A 21230-nucleotide genomic window follows, 5' to 3' on the forward strand; every position below is an offset into this window, starting at 1 on the left:
GAAACATATTTTAACACGTAAATTTTAACCATAAACAGTAATTTCTGACATAGAGATGTGTGGAAATATGCACTTGTGAAAAAGTTACGAAGAAAATAATTACGGAATCTTAATTACACTAATGTGTAGAGGTCTGGTAATTGGTAAGAACATTTTATATGATATGAATCTTCTGTACTTAGTAAATACAACAAGTGTATTGTTAACATTTGATGCCTGAGTAAACACAACCCATAGAACGTAATGTAGGTCTACAACTTTGCTTCCGCCGTTTTGCAATAGTCGGCAGTAGCGGCAAGTGGTGTTCGGGTGGTTGGTCATAGGTGCAACACAATAAGCTTACGCGTCTGTAAACATAAAGCCATAAAAACATTAGCCGATTTGTGATTGCATCATAAGGTTATTCTCGTCATTTGCTGGAAGTTTTAGTTTTCTGCTTTAACATGAAGAAATCTGCGACTGTGGCTCTTAAAATACTGAGTAAGACCAATGATGTGGGAACTATTGGTTGAAGAACGTGTTAAGAATGTTTTCAACGCCTTAAGAACGGTGATTCTGATGTCGAAGACCGGCGTGGCGGTAGACGACAGAACGTTTCCGTAGCTACTGAAACAGACGAAGACAGTCACAGGACATCATTATCAAAAGCAATTGATGCGTTCGAGCCCAGCACTGAAACACAAACAGCCACAATACAGCGATAGACACGTTAAGGGCCGGCCGGTGTGGCCGAAAGTTCTAGGCGCTACAGTCTAGAACCGCGCGACCGCTACGGTCGCAGGTTCGAGTCCTGCCTCGGGCATGGGTGTGTGTGATGTCCTTAGGTTAGTTAGGTTTAAGTAATTCTAAGTTCTAGGGGACTGATGACCACAGCCGTTAAGTCCCATAGTGCTGGGAGCCATTTTTTGACACGTTAAGGTAATTTTGAAGCAGGTCAATGCTCGACCGCATGTCGCAAAACTCGTCAAAATATGCATGGAAACGTTGAAATGAGAAGTCCTATCCTTCCCGCCGTATTCCCCATACGTTGGTCTCTGACTACCACCGTTTTCGATCAGTGGCATAGAGTCTGGCTGACCAGCACTTCCGACCATATGAACAAGAGCAAAATTGAATCGATTCATGAATCCCCACAAAAGACGCCCAGTTCTTCCGCCACGGGTTTCGTATGTTATCCGAAAGATGGGAGAGTATAGAGGCCAGCGATGGGCAATATTATGAATCATAATTTCTTGTAAGTTTTTCACAATAAATCCTTGAACTTCGAGAAAAAACGGCGGAAGCTACGTTGTAGACCTAGTACTTTTTGCTTAAAATACACCAAATTATCCAGACTGTTTCATCTATTGTTTCACAGTGAGAGCACCTTCGCTAAACGTCTTTTCACTCAAATGCTTAAGGCCAAATATTTAACACTTTAAATCATTTGTATAGTAATCAGACCTCTGAAGCTGTTTTATACGTGGGGGTTCAATTCCTTGAAGATTCTGGGTTTATTGGTATGTTGCTAAGAAGTAAATGGTTTTTCACTACGCAGCTACGTAACCAGTTAAGTTTTCCTGAACCGTTTAAGATACTGTAATTCTGTTTTCACAAAAATGAATCGTGAACAGATCGACATCAAATGACGTAGAGAGCCTTTTAATAGCTGTATTAACTACAGAGATATCGGCATCGACTTCACTTCCTCAAGTGGAACTACAGTAATTCCCGTTGCTAGTGTCGTAGATTTCAGAGAGACCAGTCCAACGGCGTTTCGCTTTTCAAAAACCGGTTAGTAGTAGGCTTGACGCAGCTCAAAGTATGCTTTCAAATGCGGGGAAAAGTTTGATTTAAAACTGATACAGTCACACTTGGCTACCGATGGTTAGAGTGACACATCAGCGAAGGCAAGGGACGTAGCATCTAAGGATGTACTAACAGCTACCGGTATCTATGGTAGTGGTTCTGCTCCTGTTTCTGCCAGTCTTGAAAGAAAGGAGTATATAAAAATTGAAAGGGCTTGTTAAACAGAGAACTGAAGTACAAAGAGTGTTTAAATAATAATTTCGCATCGTGAGTTCATTGTCAAGATACACAATTACGCTGGAAAATTACGTTGGCAACAACAATAAGCAAAAAACATCAGAAACAGCAACAAAAAGGAAATGCAAACGAACAAACACGTCCCTAAAATTCCATTCATGCCATCACATGTTCGAAATGTCCACAATCTACTGCAGTACATGCGTCCAGTCGCTGGTGTATGAATTGTAGCCTATCGCGACTGCGATTTATCGTATCGCGACATTGCTGCTCGCGTTGGTCGAGATCCAATGACTGTTAGCAGAATATAGAATCGGTGGGTTCAGGAGAGTAATACGGAACGCCCTGCTGGATCCCAACGGCCTTGTATCACTAGCATGGCTGTATTGGATCGTGCAGCCATCTTTCGATCCCTGAGTTAACAGCTGGGAAAGTTTGCAAGAAACCAACGGTCTGCACGAACAGTTCGATGACGTTTGCAGCAGCAGGGACTATCAGCTCGGAGACCATGGCTGCGGTTATCCTTGACACTACATCACAGATAGGAGCGCCTGCGATGGTGTACTCAACGACTAACCTGGGTGCACGAATGGCAAAACGTCATTTTTTCGGACGAATCCAGGTTCTATTTACAGCATCATGATGGTCACATCCGTGTTTGGTGACGTGGTGAACGCACATTGGAAGCGTGTATTCGTCCTCACCATACTGGCGTATCACCCGGCGTGATGGTATGGGATGCCATTGGTTACATGTCTCGGTCACCTCTTGTTCGCATTGACGGTACTTTGCAGAGTGGACGTTACATTTCAGATACGTTACGACCCGTGGCTCTACCCTTCATTCGATCCCTGCGAAACCATACATTCCAGAAGGATAATGCACAACCGCATGTTGCAGATCCTGTACGGGCCTTTCTGGCCACAGAAAATGTTCGACTGCTGCCCTGGCCAGCACATTCTCCAGATCTCTCACCAATTGAAAACGTCTGGTCAATGGTGGCCGAGCAACTGGCTCGTCAAAATACGCCAGTCACTACTCTTGCTGAACTGTGATATCGTGTTGAAGCTGCATGGGCAGCTGTATCTGTAATCGCCGTCCAAGCTCTGTTTGACTCAATGTCCAGGCCTATCAGGGCCGTTATTACGGCCAGAGGTGGCTGTTCTCGGTACTGATTTCTCAGGATCTATGCAACCAAATTGCGTGAAAATGTAATCACATGTCAGTTCTAGTATAATATATTTGTCCAATGAATACCCGTTTATCGTCTGCATTTCTTCTTGGTGTAGCAATTTTAATGGCCAGTAGTGTAGTTGACGGTGGCAACGAGTAAAATTTCCTTCTGTGGTTGTATTAAAAAAGCGATACAACACTTTTTATTCAATTTCGAGAACTTTTCAGACCACTCTCGTATACCCTGCATAGTTCTATTTTCTCACGCCTCTGTAAAGGCCCAATAGAACCGCGTCACTGACAGGCAAAGCAAGCTTAAATGATGACTAACGGAAAACCCTCAGCTGCCGACAGGTGTTGTTGATATACCTCGATGTGGACAGCTGAAAATGTGTGCCCCGACCGGGACTCGAACCCGGGATCTCCTGCTTATATGGCAGACACTCCATTCATTTGAGCCATCGAGGACACAGATGAATAGCGCGACTGCGGGGACTTATCCCTTGCACGCTTCCCGTGAGACTCACATTCCCAATTATCGAAAATTCTACATATGTAAAGTACTTTATAGACATTTGCCCATTTCAGCTCCTTTGAAGGCTCGTGCGAGACTACGCTCACAAGTGTACGGTGCTTGCGGCTGCCGGAGTGTGGGCACTCACGAGGTTCTCGATGAACATGTTGAGGCCCAGGAAGTGTGCCTCGCGCAGCGCGGACAGGATGTAGAGGAAGGAGCCGGCCAGCATGGCGAGCTCGGCACCCAGCCGCACCTTCGCCTCGAGGCTGTGGAACTGCATCAGCCGGCACTCGCCCTGCAGCTCCTCCCACCATGTTTCCTCTTCCTTGTCCTCGGCGCCGCCTCCCCCGGCCCCGCTGCTGTTCGTGCTGTTCTTCGTCTGAAAATGACCAGAAACTTGCAGTGATCCAGTTACATACGTTTTATTTACTCCCTTCTAAAATATCACTTTCAAGTTAGGATAATAATCGTGCAACTGTTGCTGAGTGATGGTAGCGGGGTGACAAGTGGGAAAAAAAAATCCTCTTGTTAACAGTTTTAGAAAGAAGTTGTTTGATTCTCACTGCTGAGAACCTTCGAAGCACCACCCAGCTTCACTTTCAGCTGAAGAAAGTAAGCAGGAAAATAATGTGAGTGAGTGCTGTGGAAGTGCAGAGCAATGGTCTAAGAGGCATGGTATGGTACGTAAAGCAAAACAAAATTGGACAACTTAGTAGTCAGTCGTTGCATCATATACACACATCAAAAAAAATTTTTGCATTATGTTGGTTCCGAGAGTTCCGGAACATGTACAGAAAATTGGAGTACAGATCAACATAAACATCATTTCCCTCCTTTTTATTGCTCATGAAAACCACACATCATATGTTGTACCAACATACAGCGAGACCTTCAGAGGTGGTGGTCCAGATTGCTGTATAGATCGATACCTGTGATACCCAGCAGCACGTCCTCTTGCAATGATGCATGCCTTTGTTCGTCATGGTATACTATCCACAAGCTTATCAAGGCACTTTTCGTACAGATTGTCCCACTCCTCAACGACAATTCGGCGTAGATCCCTCAGATTGGTTGCTGGCTCACGTCGTCCATAAGCAGTCCTTTTCAATCCATCCCAGGCATGTTTGATAGGGCTCATGTCTGGTGACCATGCTGGCCACTGTAGTCGAGCAATGTCGTTATACTGAAGGAAGCAATTAGTAAGATGTGCACACTGGGAGCGCGAACTGTCGTCCATGACGAGTGCCTCGCCAATGGGCTGCCGAAATGGTTGCACTGTCAGTCGGAGCATGGCATTCACGTATCATACAGCCGTTACGGCGCCTTCCATAACCACCAGCGGCGTACGTCGGCCTTACATAATGCTACACCAAAACAGCAGGAAACCTCCGCCTTGCTACACTCGCTGGACAGTGTGTCTAAGGCGTTCAGCCTGACTGGGTTGCCCCAAAACACGTCTCCGACGATTGTCTGGTTGAAGGCATATGCGACACTCATCGTTGAGGAGAACGTGATGCCAATCCTGAGAAGTCCATTCGGCATGTTGTTGGGCCCATCTGTATCGCCCTGCATGGTGTCGTGGGTGCAAAGATGGACCTCGCCATGGACGTCGGGAGTGAAATTGCGCATCATACAGCCTACTGCGCACAGTTTGGGTCGTAACATGACGTCCTGTGGCTGCACGAAAAGCATTATTCAACATAGTGGCGTTGTTGTCAGGGTTCCTCCGAGCCATAATCCGTACGTAGCAGTCATCCATTGCAGTAGTAGCCCTTTGGCGGCCTGAGCGAGGCAAGTCATCGACAGTTCCTGTCTCTGTGTATATCCTCCATGTCCGAACAACATCTCTTTGGTTAACTCTGAGACGCCTGGATACTTTCCTTGTTGAGAGCCCTTCCTGGCACAAAGTCACAACGCGGACGCCATCGAATCGCGATATTGACCGTCTAGGCACGGTCGAACTACAGACAACACGAGCCGTATACCCCCTTCCTGGTGGAATGACTGGAACTGATCGGCTGCTCGTGGATGGTTGTCTACATCTTTGGGGGGGTTTAGTGACATCTCTGAATAGTCAAAGTGACTGTGTCTGTGATACAATATCCACAGTCAACGTCTATCTTCAGGGGTTCTCGGAACCGGGGTGATGCAAAACTTTTTTTGATGCGTGTAGATTCTGGAATGATGGATATACACTGACGGAAAGAAAAATCGCAACGCCAAAAATGACTAATGTAGACTAATGAAATGTTGAGAATACATTTGTGTAGGTATATATTTAAGCGATCAACTTTGCAAGATCACAGGTTAATAAGGACGAGATAATCCACTGCAAATGTGAAATACTGGTGCATCAATAACCAGTGTCACCGTCAGAATGTTGAATGCAAGCATGCGAACGTGGATGCATTGTGTTGTACAGGTGCCGGATGTCAGTTTGTGGGATGGAGTTCCATGCCTGTTGCGCTTGGTCGGTCAGTACAGGGACGGTTAACGCTAGTTGTGGATGACGCTGGAGTTGTCGTGCGACGATGTCCCACATGTACTCAATTGGAGACACAGCTGGTGACCGAGCAGGCCAAGGCAACATGTCGATACTCTGGAGAACATGTTGGGTTACAACAGCGGTATGTGGACGAGTGTTATCCTGTTGGAAGACACCTCCAGGAGTGCTCTTCAGCCGGACGCTACGGTCGTAGGTTCGAATCCTGCCTCGGGCATGGATGTGCGTGATGTCCTTAGGTTAGTTAGGTTTAAGTAGTTCTAAGTCTAGGGGACTGATGACCTCAGATAGTCCCATAGTGCTTAGAGCCATTTTGAGTACTGTTCGTGAATGGCAGCACAATAGGCCGAATCATCAAACGTAAACATTTGCAGTCAGTGTGCGTGGGATAACCACGAGAGTGCTCCTTCTATCACATGAAACAGCACCCCAGACTATAAGGCGGGGTGTAGGTGCAGTGTGTCTAGGACGCAGACAGGCTGGTTGCAGGCCCTCAGCTGGCCTCCTCCTAACTAACACGCGGCCATCACTGGCGCCGAGGCAGAATCACTTTTAATCAGAAAATGTAAGCTGCAAGGCTTCTGACTTGGAGGTGTCTTTGAAGTAACCGATTTGCCACAGCGCCACTCTCACGTGACTGGAGTCCGCCACTGGTAGCTGAGTGGTCGGTGCGACGGAATGTAAATGGCTCTGAGCACTATGGGACTCAACTGCTGTGGTCATCAGTCCCCTAGAACTTAGAACTACGTAAACCTAACTAACCTAAGGACATCACACACACCGATGCCCGAGGCAGGTTCGAACCTGCGACCGTAGTAGCAGCGCGGTTCCGGACTGGAGCGCCCAGAACCGCTAGGCCACCGTGGCCAGCCGGTGCGATGGAATGTCACAGGGACTGGGTATTGTTCTTTTCACATCATTTGTCCGCATCGACAGGCAAGTCGCCGAAGTGGCGTCAACTCTAAAGACGTGCACCAGGCGAACGGTCTCCCCGACGGGAGGCCCTAGCCACTCGGCATTTCCATTTCCACATGACTGGAGCGAAATTTGAATAGACATCATCATTCAGATGCAGAAACACACCTACCAGCTTTCGTTGATGTTTCACAACTCCTTTGTGTTGAGATTTTTTTCCCTTTAGTGTGTGATTGGACGAGGGCTGTTGCAGTCAACATTCATATTTTTCAAAGACTTTTACGCAGCTATTTTTACGAGGCGCAATGTTTGTAACTTTATTTGAAGAATATATGGAGATTTTTAGCTCAGTGATCAACTATTTATTTTACGTAGTGAAAAGATATGGAAGTATTCTCATTTTATTCCAAGCACTTTTGCATTGTGTGCAGTTAATTAATTCATTTATTTTTTAATCGCTGCATGAAAGTGAGAGATACTTTTACTCTTTCACTTATCATTTTATATTTAGCTGTCCTGTGGGAGTCACCTGTAGCGGCACGACATTTCTTATTGCAGTCAGATGCTAAGTCTGGGGCCGCAGTTATGATTCTTATACTGGTATCTTGAATTTTCCAGAGGATACGATTTTAGGACTCCAACATCGATGGTTCACCTGAGACATAAGTATACTACTTACTAGGTTGGACACACAAATGACAATCCACCTTTGGCCTCACTAGTCATCGTCTTCCATCTCCTCTGGTCCATGTATTCCTCCCCAACTAGTCCCGTCATACTGATGTCCTCTCTGATCCCGTCACTGCACCTCAACCATGGTCATACCCTCGGTCTGTTACCTCCGATGTCTTCTTCCATCACTGGCCTTCTCGCCGCGTTACATGCCCATATCACCTCAGTCTGCACTTCTAATCACAGCCACAAAGTCCATCGATCTGTACAATTCTCGCAGTTCGCGGGTTTTCCTTTTTGTCCAATAGTCTCCATCCTTCACTGGTCCAAATCTCTGTTTCAGAATAGTATTTTCAAATGTCAGGACTTTTCTCTCTATCTTTTCTGTTGTAGTCTAGGTTTCCGCCCCGTAAGGGACTACAGGTCGAATTACTGTTGTGCAGATCCTAATCTTCGTGGATCTCGATGAGAGCCAGAGCTTCAGCAGCTTTCTGAGCACTCATCAAAATATAATAATTTATTTTTTACTGAACTTAACGATCGGAATTGGATGACATTTAATTAAGTTGAAGCATCATTTTTGATAAAGGGAGCCGCCGCAGTCTGATAGACATTTCTACACTGGTTGAGAATTGCCCCGGCACAATGATTTCTGCACATCTGCCGCTGTGCTGTACCTGCTAAAACTACTTCTGGATGGTACCGAGAAGCACTCTCTCCCACTTGTATGTGTCCCACTCATCAGGCTAAATCTGCATTCAAGATAAACCACTGGATACACATTGTTCTGGTATAGGTCGAACATAGGCTGAGGAAGATACCTTTTCGTAAACAGACGATTAAATTTACTACACAACTGCGCTTTCTGTGTATGCCTTTTACTATCATAAGAGAGAGAGAGAGAGAGAGAGAGAGAGAGAGAGAGAGAGAGAGAGAGAGAGAGAGAGAGCTCTAATGCTACGGGGTTAGCCCTGGGTCTATGTCGTGACTCCAGAAGGCTCTTAGACTCTATTGGAAAAATGGAAATGAGCGTTTGGTGTCATTGGCCGGGTGGCAGGTCCGGTCGCTTTGATGCAGGTCTTATTACATTCGCCCCGGATGGGGATGAAATGATGATGAAGACAACACAACAGGCAGTCCCTGAGCGGAGACAATCCTTGATCCAGCAGGCAATGGAACCCAGGCCGCTTGGGATGGCAGTCCGTCACGCAAACTTTTTTTTTTTTTATCGTTGGGTTTGGTCGTTTCGGACGTCATATGACATCCGTTAAAGTTGTTTGTTGATCCTTCCAGTCAGTTTTTTTATTGCAGGGGCTAATCAGCTCTCTGACCGAACACGATGAGCTACTTTTGGCTGACACAATAATTGATACAAGTAAATAATATATCTATTAAAACACTCACCAAAGTCAGTATTGGGTAATTATAGCTGAAGACAAGACAATAGCCCGTGAACGTTATGGGTATAGGCCCCAACATGTGACAAATTGAAAAATAGCGTCCTCCATGCACGAAAAAGTGCGAAAGCGAACTCCTATGACAGAATTTCGGAAGTTGTTCAGGGATGTAGTCTGAGTATTTCGGTACCCGGGATCAGCGCTTAGTCTTTTGCGATTTTGAGACTGCATTTTACAGTCATTTTCGCTGCAGTGAAAATACACTCCTGGAAATTGAAATCAGAACACCGTGAATTCATTGTCCCAGGAAGGGGAAACTTTATTGAGACATTGCTGGGGTCAGATACAAAACATTATCACACTGACAGAACCACAGGCACATAGACACAGGCAACAGAGCATGCACAATGTCGGCACTAGTACAGTGTATATCCACCTTTCGCAGCAATGCAGGCTGCTATTCTCCCATGGAGACGATCGTAGAGATGCTGGATGTAGTCCTGTGGAACGGCTTGCATTGCCATTTCCACCTGGCGCCTCAGTTGGACCAACGTTCGTGCTGGACGTGCAGACCGCGTCAGACGACGCTTCATCCAGTCCCAAACATGCTCAATGGGGGACAGATCCGGAGATCTTGCTGGCCAGGGTAGTTGACTTACACCTTCTAGAGCACGTTGGGTGGCACGGGATACATGGGGACGTGCATTGTCCTGTTGGAACAGCAAGTTCCCTTGCCGGTCTAGGAATGGTAGAACGATGGGTTCGATGACGGTTTGGATGTACCGTGCACTATTCAGTGTCCCCTCGACGATTACCAGAGGTGTAAGGCCAGTGTAGGAGATCGCTCCCCACACCATGATGTCGGGTGTTGGCCCTGTGTGCCTCGGTCGTATGCAGTCCTGATTGTGGTGCTCACCTGAACGGCGCCAAACACGCATACGACCATCATTGGCACCAAGGGAGAAGCGACTCTCATCGCTGAAGACGACTCGTCTCCATTCGTCCCTCCATTCACGCCTGTCGCGACACCACTGGAGGCGGGCTGCACGATGTTGGAGCGTGAGCGGAAGACGGCCTAACGGTGTGCGGGACCGTAGCCCAGCTTCATGGAGACGGTTGCGAATGGTCCTCGCCGATACCCCAGGAGCAACAGTGTCCCTAATTTGCTGGGAAGTGGCGGTGCAGTCCCCTACGGCACTGCGTAGGATCCTACGGTCTTGGCGTGCATCCGTGCGTCGCTGCGGTCCGGTCCCAGGTCGACGGGCACGTGCACCTTCCGCCGACCACTGGCGACAACATCGAGGTACTGTGGGGACCTCACGCCCCACGTGTTGAGCAATTCGGCGGTACGTCCACTATACGCCCTCGCTCAAAGTCCGTCAACTGCACATACGGTTCACGTCCACGCTGTCGCGGCATGCTACCAGTGTTAAAGACTGCGATGGAGCTCCGTATGCCACGGCAAACTGGCTGACACTGACGGCGGCGGTGCACAAATGCTGCGCAGCTAGCGCCATTCGACGGCCAACACCGCGGTTCCTGGTGTGTCCGCTGTGCCTTGAGTGTGATCATTGCTTGTACAGCCCTCTCGCAGTGTGCGGAGCAAGTATGGTGGGTCTGACACACCGGTGTCATTGTGTTCTTTTTTCCATTTCCAGGAGTGTATTTTCACTGAAAAAAGGGTAACCGTGATAACAGACCAATTGAATCATAGTCATGTGGCCACTGGTGAGCACGGATCAGTTACACCTAAATACTCGGAAAATATAGGCGGAGTTCGGTTTCACCCGTCATAGTCATTCACAGAGTCATTCTTGATCAACCAAAATAACTTTTTTCTGTTGCGTTTAACGAAAAATTGCTTCAAGCAATGTTTTTTAACATCACTGGATAGTTCTTGCTTATGTTATATGTTTTGTGTACCCCCACAGATGTAGGATATACGGGATAGAGGTAAATTTTTTTTAAATACAACCGTGTAAAATTTATTTAAGAATACAGTTATTCTCTCCAAGAGTTATTAAAAAATGTACCACACTCTACCAGTTTATCCACGAAACTGGTAGCTAAGGAAGTGATAAATAATACATAACTTTTCTAATTTAAATATCACTACAAAGCATTTCATTACCTAAATCATTTCACCCCATCAACGTGCGTTTGAATATTTTACAAATCGCCGATAAACACTGAATGTAATATTACGGCGCTGTACAGTAATTTGATCTTGTTATTGTACATTGTCGTACTGCAGTACGTATGACAATGCAGAAGTAACATGGTCCTTTGCAGTAAGTTTTACTGCGATACTACATGAAAAACAGAGTGCTTACAACACATGCTCAAAATGGTGACCATTGGCATTGATACTTGGGATCACTCTGTGGATGAAGGATGCCCACATCGTGTTACTAGTTCCTTGTGATGTCTGTACAAGCATTAATAATGCGTTGCTGCATGTCCTCTGGTGTTGTTGGAACATTTTAGTAGACAGCATCCTCGACTGCTCCCCGGAAAAAAAATTTCAGCGGTCTAAGATCCGGAGATCGGCCAGGCCAACTAACTCGCCCACTATGCCCAATCCACCTACCAGGCAGGGGTTGAAAATACCGCTTCAGTTGTAAATTACTTTAGTTTCACACGACGGGTTTCGGACTGTTATAAGCCTATCCTCGGGTGTCGTAGTTGCGCTGTGGTCCCCGAGCACCGCGTGTACCAGGCGCGGTGTGCTGCCGATGAGCGCGGAACAGGGTATTTACGGTCCAGAATCCGTCGTGCTCGTAAGGCGTTATGTGCAGGGCATCCATCGTGCTGACACCACTTGACCATCCTCCGATTCAGAAGTACTGCGTCCAAGAGAAAAGGAAGAGTTTGTCTTAAAAATTGGGCATATTGTCTGCCATTTTGGTTGATGTTTGCAAAGAAAAGTCCGACAATAGTATCTCCAGTAATTCCGCACTAAACATTAATGTTCCATGGACGTTGGTGTTCTCTCTGTCGGAGCCACTCTGGATTGTTCATGGACCAATAATGCATATTTCCCATATTGACAATTCCTTCGTTGGAGCGTGGTGCATCGTCAGTAAAAGGAATACCTGAGAAGAAATTATGAGTAGTCGGAAGTCGTCGGTAAGCCCACTGACAAAACTGAACCCTACTGTTCAAGTCATTTCCTTCAAGTTCTCGTACAAACGAACATGATAAGGATGTAACGTATGACGTTGCAGAATTCAATGTGCACTTGTTCTTGAGACATTAACTTCATGTTTAATTCGTTGTGTGCTGACTTGATGATTCAAGGCTACGGTAGCGAGCACACCATCCTCAGAAACTTCGTCTGTTCTACGACGATTTCTGGGTCTTGCATTTAAACTTCCCTTTTTCACGCAGACCAAAAATGAGACAACTATACATCCATCGAAAGCGATGGCTTGTCAGGGAATCGTACAGTAGTTGTGCCTGAACAGTTTGGTCATCTACAGCAAATTACAGTACGGGTATGCACAGTAGACTACAAGATGAATATAATAACATAATAAGCACAATGTTATCTAATAGTACTGAACATAAAATTGCAAGCTACTAAATTATTTCACGTACATCGTACACCTTTACACAACAAAAATTGTATTCACAACGTGTACTACCGCCATGCAGTTAACTAAGTTACTCTTAGGCACGACTACACTGGTATGCAGTGTACTTTGCGCTAAAGCAACAACAAATGAGGTGTGTGAGGGTGTGTGAGGGTGTGTGAGGGGTGGGGAGGAGGGCGAGGGAGACGAATGCCTGTGTTTAAATGAGTCGTAAATCATAAACAAAACCCACATCTCTACTATAGCACTACACTGGGTACACAATGTATACATCAAGGCTGTAAACAGCTCGTTTTTTTTTTTTTTTTTTTGAAATCCTGTGTACTCGTTATCGTTCCCACATCTACGTTTTATTGAGAAAAAAATGGTACAGTATGATACATTTTTGAATAGCTCTTTGGGAGGATAGGTGTATTATTGAATAAAATTTACACGGCTCCATTTAAAAAAAATTAACACCCACCGCTATCTCCTACATCTGTGGGGATACGTAAAACGTATAACCTCACCAAGATCTACCCAATGATGTTAAGGGACATTTGGTGAAGCAATTTTTCGTTTAACTTTCAGAAAAAAGTTATTTTGGGTGAGCAAGATAAATGAGACACCCTGTATAAGCACATTAAGATACAAGTAAGATAAATTACGCCATAGCCGATCCCAAGCACGGCTGAAAAGGAGGAGAGGGAGGAGTCACACCTCGTAAAAAGAAACCTTGGTTCACCTGGCCGGGTGTGGTACCTTGTGAGGGTCCCTTGCCAGATCTCAACGGCATTGAAGACGGAGATGAAGATCATCAGTTCGGCAGAGCTGTCGGAAGAGGCGGCCTTAATCTAAAAGCTAACGATAGAAAATCTAGACGCATCAGAACCCATAATGGGCGGCTTTCTGGTCAGTGTCTGTTCCCCATGTTAGGGTAGACTGCAATAATTGTTTCAGGAACTAACGATCCCTGGTTCTAATAACCCAGTGGAAACATTGGACAAACAATTATAATCCATCATGATTCGTGAAAGTAATAACAATATTACCTCAGGTGGTACTTCCACCGCCAACAGGCGGCAACCGGGTCTTCGGAGTCTAGGGGACCTGGGCAGTCACGAACACAGAGAAAGTCGGAGTTCTCTGGCAGACTTCCATCCAAAACTATCACTTATATGGGCACATTTAATATCAAAACTCTAATTCAACCAGGAAAATTGCACAATCTAGTACAGAAGCTAGTCTAACAAAAAATTCAGATTTTCGTCCTTCAAGAAACACGATTCACAGATGAAGCCACAGTAGATTATGGAAATTTTCGCATCTTTAAGTGTAAAACTTAAAAACGTATTGCTGAAGGTGCTCCGCTTCTGGGAATGGATTTTGTCATATACAAAAATATAACGGACTCCATAAGAGATGTGTGCCCCATAAGAAACCGCCTTATGACAATGCACATTCAGTGCGATAACAAGAAATATACCTTCAATAATGTTCATGCCCCCCATCAACATTGCTAACAGAAAGGATTCACAGACCGTGGAGAAATTCTGGACCGATCTTGAGAAAGTAATGGCTAAAATTCCAAAGCAGGTCATCAGAAACGTATTGGGTGATTTCAATGCTCAGATAGGCAAAGAAAAACAATACTGGAAAATTGTAGGAAAATATCCCTCCCGTAAATTTACCAATAAAAACGGAAAAAGTTTTATCGAACTATGCCAACAAAACAACCTTAAAATCATGTCAACACCATTGAGGAAGAATACCCGGAAAAAAAGCCCTGGAGATCCCTAATAAAAGAGCTCGGTGAATATCAGATTGATCATGTTGCCATCTCGCATCCTCTACAGAAGGAAGTTCATGGCATACAAGACTGTAGAGATAAAAACATAGATTCAGACCACTATCTAACCGGATATTCAAATGGTTCAAATGGCTCTGAGCACTATGGGACTTAACTTCTGAACTTATCATTCCCCTAGAACTTAGAACTACTTAAACCTAACCAACCTAAGGACATCACACACATCCACGCCGAGGCAGGATTCGAACCTGCGACCGTAGCGGTCGCGCGGTTCCAGACTGTGGCGCCTAGAACCGCTCATACACTCCGGCCGACTAACACGGATAAAAATGAAATTTACCGCAAAGGGAGTCCACGGCAAGAAAGTACACCAGTAGAAATTTGACACCAGGAGAATCAAAGAAACTTAGCTTGGACTGGAGACAGTAGAGGCTGATACTTGGGAAAAATTTCACAGTAAAATAATCCAAAAAGCTAATGATTTATTCCCCCTGAAGAAATACACAAAATATCTGTGGTGGGATATAGTGTGTGGCAAAGCTTCGGAAAAGCGAAAAAAGGCTTTTCTTAACTACTGCAGAAAGAAAACACCGGAAAATCTTCAATATTTTTAAGAACCTAGGAAACAAGTGGCGAAAATCATTAGAGAGACAAAAAGAAAATACTTGAAAAACCAACTGAACTTAATCGAAGAAAACTTCCCCACCTACAGTACACAAGATTTTTAGCGAACTTTTGCGGAAAAAATTCGCGGATACAGCGCACAAAATTTACGTTTCAAGAAATCGGACGGAAAACTTGCACTCACTAACCAGAAAAACTGTAAGGAACTGACAAATTATTTTTTAACACTCCTTAATTTCCCGAAACCACTTTCGAGAGTCCCTAAAGAAAGATCTACTTATACGCACCATGAACCATCCCCATCAACGAAAGAAGAAATTCACAAACACATTGTTAAATTAAAAATACAACAGAACATCTGGTGAAGATGGGATTATTGCTGAGCTACTGAAATCTCTAGGACCAAATACTAACAGAGAGTTAACCCAAATCATTGCAGATATTTGGGAGACAGAGAAATTACCCCAGGAATGGAAATGTGCGCTTATTCATCCATTACACAAAAAATGAGACAAATCTGATGTAAATAATTATCGAGGCATATCCCTACTTCAGGTCGCATACAAAGTTCTATCAGCCTGTCTTCTTCAAAGAGCACAAGAGAAACTGGAAAACAAAATTAGTGGATACTAAGCTGATTTTCGCCCCACAACAAATTTTAAATCTAAAGACCGTGCTAAATTACAAGCCAGTCAGTTACAGCCCAATAATTTGCACGTTTGTTGACCTTAAAAACGCATGTTACTCAGCTGACCGACAAGCACTTTTTGATATCCTTGAAGAACAAGGGTTAGACCCAAAAAACCTTAACCTCATCGAAGAATTTCACCTCCAAGGTGAAATTCATGGGTGAAATATCCGAGCCCTTCGTGTTAAAAATTGGTTCCGACAAGATGATGGTCTGTCTCCTTTCCTATTGAACCTTGTGCTGACAAGGTCATCCGCGAATGGGAAAAGGAACTGAAGAATAAAACTACTGGAAATCTATACAGACGGGGCGAGTAAAGGATGACATAAGAATTTCATGTTTACCTTTCGCCGACGACTTAGCCTTACTAGCAGATTATGGGATAACAGCTACCGAACTGGTGGAAACCCTTAAAGAACGTGCAGAGAAAGTTAGTCTGCAAATACCTCTCCTAAAGTCCGAGTTCAACGGCACAATAGCTTATACCCAAAACTTGACTACAAAATACTGTTATATCAATATAATGTCATACCAGGTGAAGTCCTTGAACCTACGGGGCGAGAGAAAATAGCACAAAACATTCGCCTCCAAAAACTAAAGAGAGCCTATAAAAGAACCTAAAAGGTGCACAATAAAAATGCTCGTCCAAAACACTAAGATTAGGCACTATAATACAGTATTAAAACCTGAAGTCCTGTGTGCTAGTGAAACCCTGACAGTGCACATAAAAGATGACCTAGAAAACTTATTAAAGGAAGAAAGTGAAATCATCAGAGAGATACTAGGGCCAAAGAAAACAGAAGAGGGCTATACACTACAATCTCGTCAAACAACTGAGAAATTGTCCAACCTTGCAGCAGACATTAAAAAAAGGTGATTAAAATTGTGTGGGCACGTCTCTAGGCTTCCGAAAACAAGACTTACGCACAAAATTCCTACATACATAGAAGCACTTAAAACTATACGCTGGATAGAAGAGGTCGAAAAGGACCTACAAAAAGCTCAGATAAATTTTTCAGATTTTTGGGCAGAAAGGTATTTAAGAAGAAAGTCGACAGATGGGAAGTTAAGTCAGAGAGCGAAGCTCCGAAGAAATCAGGAATAAAATGTGTTAGTAGGCTGTTTAGGTTTTTATGTTAGTAACACCACATAGTGCTGTGCATGAAAATCGCCGACTGCGCTGTGTGCAAAATGGTTCAAATGGCTCTGAGCACTATGCGACGTAACTTTTGAGGTCATCAGTCGCCTAGAACGTAGAGCTAATTAAACCTAACTAACCTAAGGACATCACACACATCCTTGCCCGAGGCAGGATTCGAACCTGCGACCGTAACGCTCGCTCGGCTCCAGACTGTAGCGCCTAGAACCGCACGGCCACTTCGGCCGGCAGCTGTGTGAAGTCTGTGGCTGGTTGGACTCATTGTTGGAATATTCGCTAGTGTAGTCTTGGGCAGTAGAATGTGAACAGCGCGTAGAGTTGGGCAGTTGGAGGTGGGGGATGTGGAATGGATGTGGGGAGAGAGATGCCAGAGTTTTGAGAGGTTACTGTGAGCAGACGATCTGGACGTGTGTCCGTACGAAAAAGGAAATTTGTAAGACTGGACGTCATGAACTGATATATACAGGCTGTTACAAAAAGGTACGGCCATACTTTCAGGAAACATTCCTCACTCACAAATAAAGAAAAGATTTTATGTGGACATGTGTCCGGAAATGCTTAATTTCCATGTTAGAGCTCATTTTAGTTTCGTCCATCTACGCTCAATGGAGCTCGTTATCACGACTTCATACGGGGTACTCTACCTGTGCTGCTAGAACATGTGCCTTTACAAGTACGACACAACGTGTGGTTCATGCACGATGGAGCTCCTGCACGTTTCAATCGAAGTGTTCGTACGCTTCTCAACAGCAGATTCGGTGACCGATGGATTGATAGAGGCGGACCAATTCCATGGCCTCCACGCTCTCCTGACCTCAACCCTCTTGACTTTCATTTATGGGGGCATTTGAAAACTCTTGTCTACGCAATCCCGGTACCAAATGTAGAGACTCTTCGTGCTCGTATTGTGGACGGCTGTGATACAATACGCCATTCTCCAGGGCTGCATCAGCGCATCAGGGTTCCCATGCTACGGAGGGTGGATGCATGTATCCTCGCTAACGGAGGACATTTTGAACATTTCCTGTAACAAAGTGTTTGAAGTCACGCTGGTACGTTCTGTTGCTGTGTGTTTCCATTCCAAGATTAATGTGATTTCAAGAGAAGTAATAAAATGAGCTCTAACATGGAAAGTAAGCGTTTCCGGACACATGTCCACATAACATATTTTCTTTCTTTGTGTGTGAGAATGTTTCCTGAAAGTTTGGCCGTACCTTTTTGGAACACCCTGTATATAACTTTTGAACACTGTTGTTGTTGTGGTCTTGAGTCCGGAGACTGGTTTGATGCAGCTCTCCATGCTACTCTATCCTGTGCAAGCTTCTTCATCTCCCAGTACTTGCCACAACCCACATCCTTCTGAATCTGCTTAGTGTATTCATCTCTTGGTCTCCCTATACGATTTTTACTCTCAATGCTGCCCTCCAATGCTAAAGTTTTAACACTATTAAGGTAAATACATTGTTTGTTCTCTATCAAAATCTTTCATTTGCTAACTATAGGCCTATCAGTAGTTAATACCTTCAGTAGTTGGACTCTTTTATTCAGCTGGCTGTATTGGCGCCTGCTGTATTGTAGTAGTTCGACTAACGAAGATTTTTGTGAGGTAAGTGATTCATGAAGGGTATAGGTTATTGTTAGTCAGGGCTATTCTTTTGTAAGGATTATTGAAAGATTGCGTTGCGCTAAAAATATTGTGTGTCAGTTTAGTGATTATCAGAATAAGTAAAGAGGGAACTGTCTGAGTACGTTCAGTTTTGCTCAGCTGTTTACAAATCAAATAACGTAAGAGTTTTTTCAGCACTTTAATTCTTTACATGCAAAGTGGAAGTTTCACATGGGCAGAGGAAAGGAAGAGAGCCCATGCAGAAAAAATGAGAGCAGTGTGGAAAAAAAGGAAAAAGAACCAAGAATCTGAGTGATCCGACAGGGTCTAATCCCACATAATAATAATAATAATAATAATAATAATAATAATAATAACAAAAATAGGATAACACTGACCGTTGTTTGTGGTGTTGTGGTGGGTGTGACTGGCGTCACCGTAGCGAATGTGGCACGTTCCTCCATCCTTGTGTGATTCAGATCGCCTTCAATAATTTCTCTTTTCGAGACAGTGTGCGAAACTATTGTTACTGCACTTGCGCCGTAGTCGTTCCCGCGATGTTGGCGACTGCGAGAACCATTCTGTCTGTGCAGCGGACTTGGGTCTGTCGTCTTTGGAATCATACTTGGCCTAGGAGAAACTTTATTGATTCGATTTGCACGGACAATTCCAGCTGCCTTTGGTGGTAGACGCTGGAATCTCTTCTCGCTCTTGACGAGAGACTGGTTGAGCAGGTGCAGTGACCCGTTGGAGGCGAGAAAGGCGAGGGTGGCAGTCGTCCCGTTGGCTGGCGACACCGTGGTGGTGGCGTTGGTGGCGATAGTGGCGTTGGTGGCGATGGTGGCGTTGATGGCAGGACTCGCCGTCGCCTTGAGGCTGGTGGGGGGCGGGCCCGGGCGCAGTGTGAAGCACACCAGCGAGAACATGAAGTAGAAGCAGAACAGGAAGAACTGGCGGTAGAACCTGCAACCAGTGCACAACGCACTGCTGTAGCCTCGTCAAAACAAGAAAAATCATGTAGCAAACGCCAATGTGCGAAATGAGGTTGTCATATCATTAAGTATTTCTGTCCAAAGTAATGACATTTATTATTATTATTTATTTTCTGCAAGAACTTTACAGCATTAAACTGCAGTTCATAGATACATGTGGTTTAATAGTACTATAATACATTATTTTCATCATGGCAGCGACAACAGCAACCGTCACAAATTGTTTCGAATGAAATCAACCCACAGTTGCACTAAATTATTTTTATTTTAATCCTTCACCCTGGTTTCTGCTATAATAATATAGCCTTCTTCAGAAGTCACACTAATAAATGAAAAACGTCTTAGCCCAACGGCTGCGTCAAGACCAATAAAATAACTTCAACAGACATAAGCCTGTTTCGAACATAAGTAAAATTACATATGGCACCCTAATTTTACTTATGTTTGGGAACAAGCTTATGTCTGTTGAAGTTATTTTATTGGTCTTGGCGCAGCCGCTGGGCTAAGACATTTATTTGTGTGACTTCTGAAGAAGGCTATATTATTATAGCAGAATCCATGGTCATGGTTTAAAATAAACATAATTTAGTGTTAACTATGGCCTGTTTTTCATTCTAGACAATACTGTAGCACAATTTATATATACAGTGTACAAAAACTCAGTGCCCAAACTAGTAGGGACGATGATGGACATATTTTGTAAAGCAAACATGTGTCGAAACGCATATAGTTCGAGTATTGAGTATGCGGGGGGCAAAATGAGCACCACTAACCTCTGTGCAGAGCAGGTGTCGTCGTAGCAGGGAGTCCCATGCTAGAAAATGCGTGGTATTTTCCGTATTTTTGTGGTTGCTGCAAGAATTCTTTGCAATCAATTTCGCCTCTGCGTCAATAGGGATAGACTACACCTTTGATTTTATGTAATTCCACAGAAAGAAGTCCAATGGTTAAGGTCCGGGGATCTTGCAGGCCAACGTATGGTCCTCCTTGCCTGATGCACCATATGTCGCAGAAGACGCTGAGTAGCAGTTCGCTCACATTGCTCGTCGAGGCTTTATTGGATACGCCTGGGCTGTGTTTCGTGCGGCATCACAAGGCGAATAGCGCCCCGTTCATCAGGCGGGGTTTAGGCACGAGAAATCCGCTCGCACCCCCGCCAAATGCTGATGGACTGGGCCGCGATCGTCCTTGAGCTCATAGAACAATCGAAACTTGATGCACATGTATTACATTGCATTAATACTTATTCCATAGATCATGAATACGGTGTGGAACGTGTCAGCTAAACTTTTCTTTACACATTATAATGTTTTTCGTATTTAATATTGTAAAATACAATTTTTGTTTTGTACAATTACTATTTCGTTTCTAAAAATTCATCTCTTGAGTAGAAGGAGTTGTCATTCAGAAATTTTTAAATTTGTCTTTAAATGCTGGTCGATTATCTGTCAGACTTTTAAAGCTATTTAGTAGATGTCTAAAGATTTTTGTGGCAGCATAATTAACTCCTTTCTGTGCCAAAGTCAGATTTAACTCAGAATAGCTAATATCATACTTTCTTTTAGTGTGGTAGT

The 21230-nt window shown here is 44.4% G+C and overlaps 1 protein-coding gene across 1 annotated transcript in view; it reads right to left on the bottom strand.

The window, feature by feature from the left end:
- LOC126356239 (transient receptor potential cation channel subfamily V member 5) overlaps nt 1–21230 on the bottom strand; it is a 132702-nt gene that overhangs the window by 32593 nt on the left and 78879 nt on the right. Inside the window, exons 10-11 of the mRNA XM_050007064.1 lie at nt 19063–19627; nt 3861–4094 (exon numbers count right to left, since the gene is read on the bottom strand). Of these exons, the coding sequence (XP_049863021.1) occupies nt 3861–4094; nt 19063–19627 (799 nt within the window). The remainder of the gene's footprint in view (nt 1–3860; nt 4095–19062; nt 19628–21230) is intronic.

This window comes from Schistocerca gregaria, chromosome 3, assembly GCF_023897955.1.
Source record: "Schistocerca gregaria isolate iqSchGreg1 chromosome 3, iqSchGreg1.2, whole genome shotgun sequence".
NCBI classification, from domain to species: domain Eukaryota; kingdom Metazoa; phylum Arthropoda; class Insecta; order Orthoptera; family Acrididae; genus Schistocerca; species Schistocerca gregaria.